The 10,501-nt window shown below is 45.2% G+C and overlaps 2 protein-coding genes across 2 annotated transcripts; one reads left to right on the top strand and one right to left on the bottom strand.

The window, feature by feature from the left end:
- Positions 1-1,305: 1,305 nt before the first annotated feature.
- LOC100344410 (histone H3.1) lies at positions 1,306-10,213 on the bottom strand. The gene has a single exon (XM_070074859.2). It carries the CDS (start codon positions 6,863-6,865, stop codon positions 6,455-6,457), a length of 411 nt encoding a protein of 136 aa, XP_069930960.1. The 5' UTR covers positions 6,866-10,213; the 3' UTR covers positions 1,306-6,454.
- LOC100344156 (histone H1.3) lies at positions 1,362-2,859 on the top strand. The gene has a single exon (XM_008262454.5). The coding sequence runs from the start codon at positions 1,362-1,364 to the stop codon at positions 2,025-2,027; it is 666 nt and encodes a 221-aa protein (XP_008260676.1). The 3' UTR covers positions 2,028-2,859.
- Positions 10,214-10,501: the final 288 nt, after the last annotated feature.

Raw genomic sequence — 10,501 nt, 5'->3', positions numbered from 1 at the left:
AACCTATCTTCAAATTACTTTTGTTGCTAATATATGGTAACAAACATTGAGGTTTCATTTTCACTGATTATTTCTTGGGGAATATTGTTTTGTATTCAGCTATCCAACAATCACCTAATTCTCACAGCTCTATTATTTTGAAAAGAGACTTCGTGGTGAAGTCACTCACCCGTACAATGTTTTGTTCAGTTCCTTAGGTGGATATATTCAGCTAATTACTTTGGGTTGTGACTGCGTAGTCCATATTTTTTGGTAAAAAGTTCAGAGAGTTATCAAATTCATAATGTGATTTAAATGAGAAATTTTTCCCATTCCAAGTCTTTGTGACCATACCTGGAATGTCACAATTTATATTTTAAATACAGTTTGTAATTGTGGGCAATATATGCAAACTTCTATTGAGACTATGGGAGGGGAAATGTAACAAGCAGGCTGGCTGTCATTAAATCATTTCCAATTTAAAGCATGATACATGAACACGTGTGGTTTCTCAATGTTCTGCAGCTCATGCCTGGTAAATTCATGTGTATCTGACATTGTATTACTTAATTATTTCTTATAGAGGAGGTGGTAGATCTCAAATGGCCATTGTAGATCCTAAAAATCCGTTTAGAACTGTTTATCTATGAGGCAAAGTCAGCAGCCTCCTCCAATCTTTGTGAAAATGTTGTAAATCCTGAAAGCATGGGGATGAAGCCCAGTTTACACACTGGCAATTGAGATACTTTTTAAGAGAAAAAAATGAAAATAATCTGAAATAATGATCCCTTTTGTACGTAGAAGTTTCTGCCCTAGTGCCAATTCCTAGAGGTTGGTGTAAATAGCTCGTGGGAGAGACTGTGCTATTGCCTCCGCGAAAAAACCGAATTTTCCTACCCTTTTTGGTAAAAATCAGTTTCTGCATATAAAGTTTAGAAGGTAAGAAGTCGGTGAATAATGCCCTGGAGAAAATCCTTGGAAACGATAAAGGAAGAAGCAGTATTTTTAAGGAAAACCTGAAAGTTGTCTCAATTTGACCAAACTTTGAAAGAGAGTTGGGGGATTTAGGGAAGCTTTGGGGCGTCGGATTTGAAAGGAAGTGTAGCAAACCAAGCAGAAATGAAGCCTGAGGTCTCCTGGACCCGTTTCCCCTAAATCCCTAGTTATTTCGTGCGCCGATTTCTTATATTTTTATTCTTTTTTAAGAGGCAACAAACACAGCCACAAGGCAGTGCCGAGGAGTCCTGCTCCAGCGCTCGGCGCAGGAGCAGGGAACCAATCACCACGCAGCGTCTCTCTATATAAACCCCAGCCGCCGGCGCCGGAGACACGCTGCTCCGATAGCCTCAGCTCACTTTTGGCTTTCCTGGCCCACCGGAGACATGTCGGAGACCGCCCCCGTGGCTCCTGCCGCCCCCGCCCCTGCGGAGAAAACACCTGTGAAGAAGAAGGTGAAGAAGACCGGCGCGGCTGCCGCCAAGCGCAAGGCGTCCGGGCCCCCGGTGTCCGAGCTGATCACTAAGGCCGTGGCCGCCTCCAAGGAGCGCAGCGGGGTGTCGCTGGCCGCGCTCAAGAAGGCGCTGGCGGCCGCCGGCTACGACGTGGAGAAGAACAACAGCCGCATCAAGCTGGGCCTCAAGAGCCTGGTGAGCAAGGGCACCCTGGTGCAGACCAAGGGCACCGGCGCCTCGGGCTCCTTCAAGCTCAACAAGAAGGCGGCGGCCGGCGAGGCCAAGCCCAAGCCCAAGAAGGCGGGCGCCGCCAAGCCCAAGAAGCCCGCCGGGGCGGCCAAGAAGCCCAAGAAGGCGACGGGCGCCGCCACCCCGAAGAAGGCTGCCAAGAAGACCCCGAAGAAGGCGAAGAAGCCTTCGGCCGCCGCAGGGGCCAAGAAGGTGGCCAAGAGCCCCAAGAAGGCCAAGGTGGCCAAGCCCAAGAAGGCGGCCAAGAGCCCAGCCAAGGCCAAGGCAGCCAAGCCCAAGGCCTCCAAGCCCAAGGCAGCCAAGCCCAAGGTCACAAAGGCGAAGAAGGCGGCTCCCAAGAAGAAATGAAGTTCTGCCGGGACGTTTCGCTTTGCAAAACCTCAAAAGGCTCTTTTCAGAGCCACCCACAGATGTCGTGGAAAAGAGCTGAACTGTAGATGGGCAAGTATGGAAAAAGTTACTACGCGGTCTTTAAAATTGGCGCCCTGCGTTGTATTGGCTGGGCTGTTTCCTTCCACTGAGAGGCTACGCGCATGCGCCAGGCTCCTGACGTGCCCTCTTTTTGTTGTAAAGACGCTGTAGACTAAACTTTGCTTTTCTGACGGGGCACTCCGAGGCGGAGGTGCTGGCCGCTTGTCGGGAGCGGGGCTGATGCGTTCCGTGCTGAGTTGCAGGAGCCCCTGCACTGTGCGTTGCCAGCTGCAGGTGGCTCCGGGTCAGGCGCCCCGCCGCCCCTTGCCAGGCACCGGCCGTGTGTCCCCGGGAGACTTGCTCTGTCTCTGTTCACTCTGGCGTAGCTGTCCGGGTGCAGCAGACTCAGCTGCTCACTGGTTCTGTGCACCTGGGTCTTGCCGCGCGTGTGTCCTTATTTTTTGGGCCTGCACGTGTTTACGTCAGAGGGAGAGTCCCCTTTGGTTTTGTGAAGTTTTCTTTCTTATTGGGTTCGCAAAGCTATTGGGAGTTAGCCAATCAGAACCTGTCTCGGCTTGATTGCGTGGGCTCCTGAGGCGTGCTGCACCAATCGCAGAGCGGCTTAAAAAGCAGTTGCAGGTCTTCCTCCCGCCCTGATTTTCCTTTCCCCCCTTCGAGGCCCCTGGGTTTCATTCTGTTGTCTTTGGAGACTTGTGTTTCCTAACTTTACAGGCAGCTGAGCTATGATGTAATAAAAGGTTTAACAGTTTTTCATATGTGCATGTACCTATTTCCTACGTCGCAGGATCCAGGGGACCTGGGGGTGGTTAGCTCCATTTTCCTACTTGCTCAGTAGAAACTGAGTGAGCAGGGAGACAGCAAAGCCTTTGAGAAGCTGGCATGGTTTGTGAAAGCCGAGATTTGTGAACTGATGGAGATAAATGAGTCACACGAGACTGAACTGGGTTACTTTTTTGTTTGTTTTGGGAAAGCTCAGTTTTGCTACAGATCAAAATCCGAATTCCATACAGATCTATCTGGCTCTGGGTTAGGAAGTGTTACATGTTTATTTTAGCAGACATAATTGCAATTTAGCATTTTTTTTTTTGATTTATGAGTATGTGATACTAGGTTAGAAAATGTGGCCTTTTTATCAATGACACTTAGGTTCAGGGTCGCTTAAAGTTTATGAAATAAAGTTTCACTTTGAGTCCTGCAAACTGACATTGTTTGTTACACATCTTGCTTGGGGTTAAGCATTGAGTCTGCCGGATCTTCACCTTCAAGGGAAATGCCAATTATGAAAATACATGGATTTCAAACACTTCAGCCATAAAATAAACATGGGTTCAATCTTTTCAAAAACTTTTTACAGGTTCTTTGCATATTATACATCAAGAACATTGGTTGCTAACATTTTTAGTATATGTGCTGCTGAAGTGAGCACAATAACTAACATTTTAAAGGATTTACTTGTTCCTGTGAGAGAGGGAAGGCGAGCGAGAGATCTTTCCAACCACTGGTTACTCACCAGAAGTCTGCAAATAGGGCTGGGCCTGGCTGAAGCCTGGAGCCAGGAATCCCCCTGTTGTGCTACCACATGCGTGGCAGGAACCCAAGTACTCAGGCGGTCATGTGTTTCCTCCCAGGTGGTAGCAACAGGAACTGGAGTTGAAGCATGGAGCCTGGACTGGAACCAGACACTCAAAGATGTGATGCTAACACCCCAAGCAGCAATTTACCTGCTGTGCCCACCCGGAGAACTATTTTAATGCCATTTACTTCCTTATTCTGCAGATTGTAAATATCCTGTGTGTATAAGTTTCCAGACTTTCCATATAGTACAGAGACCCATTGCCACTCTTTCCTCATGGCTGGAATGTCTCTTCACCTCATTTGTTTGCTTTCTTAATGGGATATATTGTGTTAAGCTTTATATCCTACTTATGCTTCTGGAAGAAAAGCCTTTTAGCCTGTATCTTTTTAGCTCTTTCAAGCAGAAGTTCAGTTTTTAAAAAGTACATCTGCATGCTATTATTTGTATGAGGACTATTTTGATGCTGTTTGTTTAAAATAGTAATAGCTAGTGGGAATCATTTTGGGCATTTCACTTTTCTGAAAGAGCTGTGCAGATCTGAACACAGGAGCCAGGAGCTTCTTCCAGGTTTTCCAAGTGCATGTAGGGGCTCAAGCACTTGGTCCATCTTCTACAGCTTTGCCAGGTTATAGCTGAGAGCTGGATCAAAGTGGAGTAGTTGGGACTTGAACTGGTGCCCATATAGGCTGCCAGCACTATAGGTGGCAGCTTTACCTGCTACACCACAGTGCAGGCCCTACAGTGTACAGAATAGTATATAACTATTCAACTTGGATGCATAAACTAATACATGACTTTTGATCTTCAATATAAGTAATTTTTTTTACAGGCAGAGTGGACAGTGAGAGAGAGAGAAAGGTCTTCCTTTACCATTGGTTCACCCTCCAATAGCCCCTGCAGCCGGCGCACCGCGCTGATAACGAAGCCAGGAGCCAGGTGCTTCTCTTGGTCTCCCATGTGGGTGCAGGGCCCAAGCACTTGGGCCATCCTCCACTGCACTCCTGGGCCACAGCAGAGAGCTGGCCTGGAAGAGGAGCAACCGGGACAGAAACCAGCACCCCGACCGGGACTAGAACTCAGTGTGCCGGCGGTGGAGGATTAGCTTATTGAGCCGCTGCACCGGCCAGTAACTTTTATACTCAAAACTTAATGAATTCTAATCAATACATAAATACAATAAATGGCAACTTCTGTTTGTTTGATTTCCTAATTGGAGAGAGTGGTCCCATCCACTGGCTTTCTCCCCAAATGCTCTCAACAGCTACGGCTGAGCTGGGGTCTGATCTGGGAGGTGGGGATGTAATTCCACTCTTGGGTGGCAGGAAGCCACTTAATTGACTTATTTTGTGCCTCTTAGTGTCTGCATTAAACAAGAAACTGCAGTCAAGAGCCACAACTGGAGCAGAAGCCCCGCCTGGGAAATGCAAGTTTTCCTTTCCCAGCCACTGTATATTTTCAGTGTAAGTGGGAGTTCTAATCATTGGGTTGAATGCCCACCTCCATCTTTTACTGTAAATGTCAATTGGATTAAACAATTTTCTGAGTGTCTTGTTTTTTTCAGGTAAGCTACATGCTATGGTGGATAATATCAATATAAAAAATATGTTTTCTGTGCTCATTATATCTTCCTGTCTCAAAGTCCAGCCGTTTTGATAAAAACACAAGCTAAAACTTACTGTGCCAGATCTCAGAGTGCAGAAAAAGTAACTACAAACACGGAATGCCTTTACTGCACCTAGTAGTGGATCACTATGCTACAGCTATCAACAACTCCAGTTATTTCAATTATGGACAGCTAGGCATTTGAACTGACTCCCCAATTCAGAGCTTTCAAGTTGTAGTCTCCTAGGCTTCCAAAAACAAAAATTTCTATAAAATCACTAGGAATTCTTGCTGTGGCTCTCGGTCTATGTATCTATTTACATATTTGTTGGAGTGTCATCACCTCACTGATCTTTCCTTAGTGATTATTTGATGGGCAGCAGCACACTTCAATGTTGATAACAACCTAGCAAAGATATCTCCTTCCCATTTGGGGAGTTTCTGGGATGTTTAGACACAAGATTATTCCCACACTTTAGTATTCCGTCAACATTCTTAAATGATAGCCTGTATACTTTCAGAATGAAATTCCTAATTCCCTTCCGACTGGAAAAAAAAATCTTAAAACCTGTTATTTTCAGAATAGGGAATATGTGCTAATTAAGGCTAGGAAGTAACCGTGCTTCTAGGATACAGCCGGCAGATCTCGTCTGAATAATAAAATGGGGTAGTCATACGTGAAGTTAGCGGAGGAAGTTGGAAAAGCCTGATTCCTGCATTCCCCAAGAGCACTCGGCCCAAGGCCACTGTAGCTCTTGTTCCTTTTTTTCAGTCACTGCGCATTAAAACCCAGCAAAGGAGACGAAATTCCTCACGGGATGTCCTTTACATGTCAACCCCGGGTTACTGGCGTAGCTTTAGTTTTCGGCCATATTCCAGGCATTTAAATACAGTGAGGCACCCTGAAGCAAACAAAGCAGCACACTGGTACTACTAGCTGAGGCTAAATGACTTAACAGTGCGTAGTGAAATGTCATTGAACTGCATAGCCCTGTCGAAATTGGGCAGAGTGGGTGCAGATGAAACTTCCTGAGGTTTATCCCCACAAGCATTCCCAGGGTTAGCACATCATGGGCAGTATAACCTGGCATTACAGCACCTTACAAGAAAAATTGTTGGCTCTGAAAAGAGCCTTTGGGTTTCCGGTGAGCCCACGGCCGGGTTCTTAGGCCCGCTCCCCGCGGATGCGGCGCGCCAGCTGGATGTCTTTGGGCATGATGGTGACGCGCTTGGCGTGGATGGCGCAGAGGTTGGTGTCCTCAAAGAGGCCGACGAGGTAGGCCTCGCAGGCCTCCTGCAGCGCCATGACGGCCGAGCTCTGGAAGCGCAGGTCCGTCTTGAAGTCCTGCGCGATCTCGCGCACCAGGCGCTGGAAGGGCAGCTTGCGGATGAGCAGCTCGGTGGACTTCTGGTAGCGCCGGATCTCGCGCAGCGCCACCGTGCCAGGCCGGTAGCGGTGCGGCTTCTTGACGCCGCCCGTGGCCGGCGCGCTCTTGCGGGCCGCCTTGGTGGCCAGCTGCTTGCGCGGCGCCTTGCCGCCCGTCGACTTGCGCGCCGTCTGCTTCGTGCGAGCCATCACTACTCAGTAGCACAAACCGCGAAGAGCCCGGCAGCCGACCGGCTTATATAAGAAAAGGGTCGCTCTGATTGGGTTGTGGACAATGCCAGTGACTTCCGGAAACACTCTCACTGCTTTCGATTGGTTTATGCTGTTGGGACCGGTTTCTGATTGGTCAATTTCAATCCGTGGACCCTGCCTCTTTCACAGATCATTTCCTAGGTAACTCGTTTCTTTGTTAAAGGTTTACGTGCTGGAACGCTACAGAATGTTAACAACGTAGCCTCTTGGGCTTGTACAATGTTGCACTGCACAATACCGAGTGTGTTCGAAAGGGAAGAAATTTCGAGTTTTGCTCTTGGATTCGGCCGCCATGTTTTCTGCCTCATTAACCTGTTTGTGTGCCAGCGTCATCCGTTTAAGTAAGCTGTCGTTCTCAGGGACTTCAGAGAATGGAGCTTACTCACGCGGTTTTCCAGAATACAGGATTTTAAGCGTAAGGAATGTTGTGTTTTACTCCGGGTATGCGTGGCGAACTTCAAGAGCCTGGAAACGTTGGCTTTTTAATATCGGGCTTTCATCGCCCCGCAAGGGAATCTGAAAGTCCGGCTTTGTGTTGTTGAACTGAAAATGCCGGTCTGGGTATAATAGGAAGAAAGCTTTTCCGACGTAGAGACTTGGAAAAGATGGCGGAGAACTCTCCCAATCTGGTTGGTTGGTAAATACACCCCCAGAGGCACGGGCGCTGAGCGGTGGGAGCTGCTGCGGGGGGCGCCTCCCCCAGGCCATGGTGTTTCTGTCCCTGCCTTTCCTGTTCTAAGGCATCAATCCACCTTTATTTTCGAGGATTCTAAAAAAACATTTATTGGAAAGAATTCTTAGTGAAATTATGTGTGTGCATGCTCTAAATCGGTTTATTGGGTTCCTTTGGCTGCACTTTTCTGCAACCAATGGAAAAATAATTTTGGGCATTCCTAATTCACTTACATTTAATGTATTGGCTACATTGGTCCAATCAGCGTTTAGGTTTGTAAGGAATTGTTTGCATAAACTTCATATAAAGAATTGGGAAATTTGCCCCAATATCTGCTTGTGTTTTGGGAGGGTGGTCCAGGTGTTGGCACTGAGTGAAAAGCTTTGTTCTGTTTCTCCTAAATCTTTTCAAAACTACTCTGTTTCGTACATGGAGGAATTTAACAACAGGTATTTCTAGTGCATTATGTATGCATGTTTTCAGGTTTTTACCAAATTGTAACAATGTAAGAGACTGAAACTGTGTAAATGGTTTCTTTAAGGTTTTCTGTGCAGCACTGATTCTGTGATATGATTATATACAGAAGGAAATGTCTTAAAGCTATAAAAGTTTTGGTGTTTCTCATTTGTTTGTTTTTTTGTGTGTGTGTTTTTTAATCCTAAAAGCCTTAGGAGAGTAGTGTTCTAAATGTACTATAGTTCCTTGGATTGCCCTATATTTCCTTGGATTTTAAGATAAGGTAGGGGATCCATGTGACATTGAGTTCTCCAATGATTAGATTATGTTTGCCTACACTCTTTAAGAAATGGGGCCTGCAGCACAAAGATAATTTGCTGTGCATATTAACAGATGACTTGGCTTTTCTGTAGTAGACACTTCCCTAGGCCTGAGGGACTTTTGGTTCTTAGGCCTGAGAGTTTAACTTCCTTACAAATATCTGGCTCATTTTTAGGGTACTCTTACAAATTTTTCATTTAAAAAGAAATTTTCATTAACTATCTTGTGCTTGCTTTGAACATATTATTGCTGTAACTATATATATATATGGTGCTGATAATGTATTCTGAAACTACAATTTTTATTACTTTTCCTTTTGTGATGTATCTGTATATTCCCTGCCTTCAGAGAGTGATTGTTTCATATTTATTTAGTTAGGGGGAAAAAAGATATACATGAGATGTATTAGTTCCATGTGTCAGTGTTAGGAAAGTGGGTCATTTATATTTGGGTTGCTGACACAATAAGTTAGATGCATTGCATTTGAGCACATGTCATACAAGCGCTTGTCAAGGGTTATGTCCAGCTACCCTGTGATCCACCTGCCCCACCACTGAGGATATCCCCAGTGAAAAGTACTCAGTCTGTGGAGACATCTGCACTCCTATGTTTATTGAAGCACTACTCATAATACCCAAGATATGCAGTCAACCAGTGTCCTACCAAGTAAAGGATCAAGGAGATACAGTATATGTATGGAAGGGAATACTAGCCAGCCACCAAAATGGATGAAATCCTGTCGTTGGTGACTTATGTTAGGAGAAACAAGCATGGAGCGGTGAGTAGTATGTTGTTTCACCCACATGGAAACCTCTCAAAATCTTTATCTCCTAGAGATCTGTAGTAGAGAAGTGGTTGCCAGAGGCTGAGGAGAGGAGAGCATGAGAATTGGAAGAGATTAGACAACTGATACTACATGGCAGAGACAAGTTTTGGTGTTGTGTTGCATATTAGTGGGGACTATAATATGAATGTATATTTCATAATAGCTAGAAGAGAAAAATTTAATGTTCTCCCTACAAAGACAGGATTAATATTTGAGGTGATGAATATGCAAATTACTTCATTCTGACCATTACAATGTATACATGTATGAAAATATCTGATTTTACTCCACAAATATATATAATTAGGTCCATCCAAAAGACAACATAAAGCTTTGTTATTGGGGTACCCAACAAGGCATGAGCAATGTTTGTCCAATGTGGGCAGCCTCAGGTAGTCACTCCCTTTGTTTACACTTAAACATATGAATGGAGACAATTGGGCACAGACAATTAGGCTAGGGGAGATTCCGGGAAGAGGCAGGAAGAACCTAAACCTCTCACAAGAGATGATACAGATAATCAGTCACACCTGTAACCTGCATTTATCACCTAAGTGTTTTATTGTACCCTTGTAAGCAATAATTAAGAACCTTATTGGGAATTCTTTGTAACCTTAAAAGCCTTTTTGATATGTAAATCTTTTGTGCTCCTTCTTGTAAACAACTGGTCATGTTTAAATACTACTGGATTTGTTCAATAAAGGAGCCTTGATCAGGACTTGTCTTGGCTCCATTCTTTGCGTCCTTGTCCCCGCATTCCCACTCTCTGTTTCAGGAAAACCCAGTTCATTGTGCCGCAGGCCGGCACAGTCCAAGTCCAGAATATAGTATATGTGCAGAGGATTACATAACTGTGAAACACTATACTCATAGGACAGCTTTTTAATTTTCAGTTCTTTAGTGCAAGCTTTCGGATTACAGTTTCAATTGCTTATAGCTATTTTTTGGGTTGAGAGTGGGTTTTTGAAGATGTCAAATGTGTTTGCTAAGCAGATTAGTTATTTATTACTGCATAATATATTACCTGTGATTCAGTAGCTTCAGAGAATACGGGTTATCTCATAGTTTCAGGGTTGCAGGTATGGCTTACTCCAGTCTTTTGTAAGAACTCAGTGGAGGTGCTGGCCAGACTTGAGGTCTCTTAAATATTTGATTGGGAGAAGGAGCAGCTTCTAAACTCACTGAAGCAGGTTGCAGGATTTCTTTGTGGAAATTTATGTTTCATTTCTGTACTGGCTGTTGGCTGGAGGCCTCTCTCACTTCACAGAGGCCTCTGAATTTCTTGCCATTTGGATGT

The sequence above is a fragment of the Oryctolagus cuniculus genome, chromosome 5 (genome assembly GCF_051225735.1).
Source record: "Oryctolagus cuniculus isolate XC-2025 breed Fujian yellow rabbit chromosome 5, ASM5122573v1, whole genome shotgun sequence".
Lineage (NCBI taxonomy): Eukaryota > Metazoa > Chordata > Mammalia > Lagomorpha > Leporidae > Oryctolagus > Oryctolagus cuniculus.
This window is presented reverse-complemented; position numbering and strand designations above follow the sequence as displayed.

Bases quoted from the DNA above. Each gene is read 5' to 3' on its own strand.
- LOC100344410 (XM_070074859.2), bottom strand. From the start codon at position 6,865: ATGGCTCGCACGAAGCAGACGGCGCGCAAGTCGACGGGCGGCAAGGCG.
- LOC100344156 (XM_008262454.5), top strand. From the start codon at position 1,362: ATGTCGGAGACCGCCCCCGTGGCTCCTGCCGCCCCCGCCCCTGCGGAG.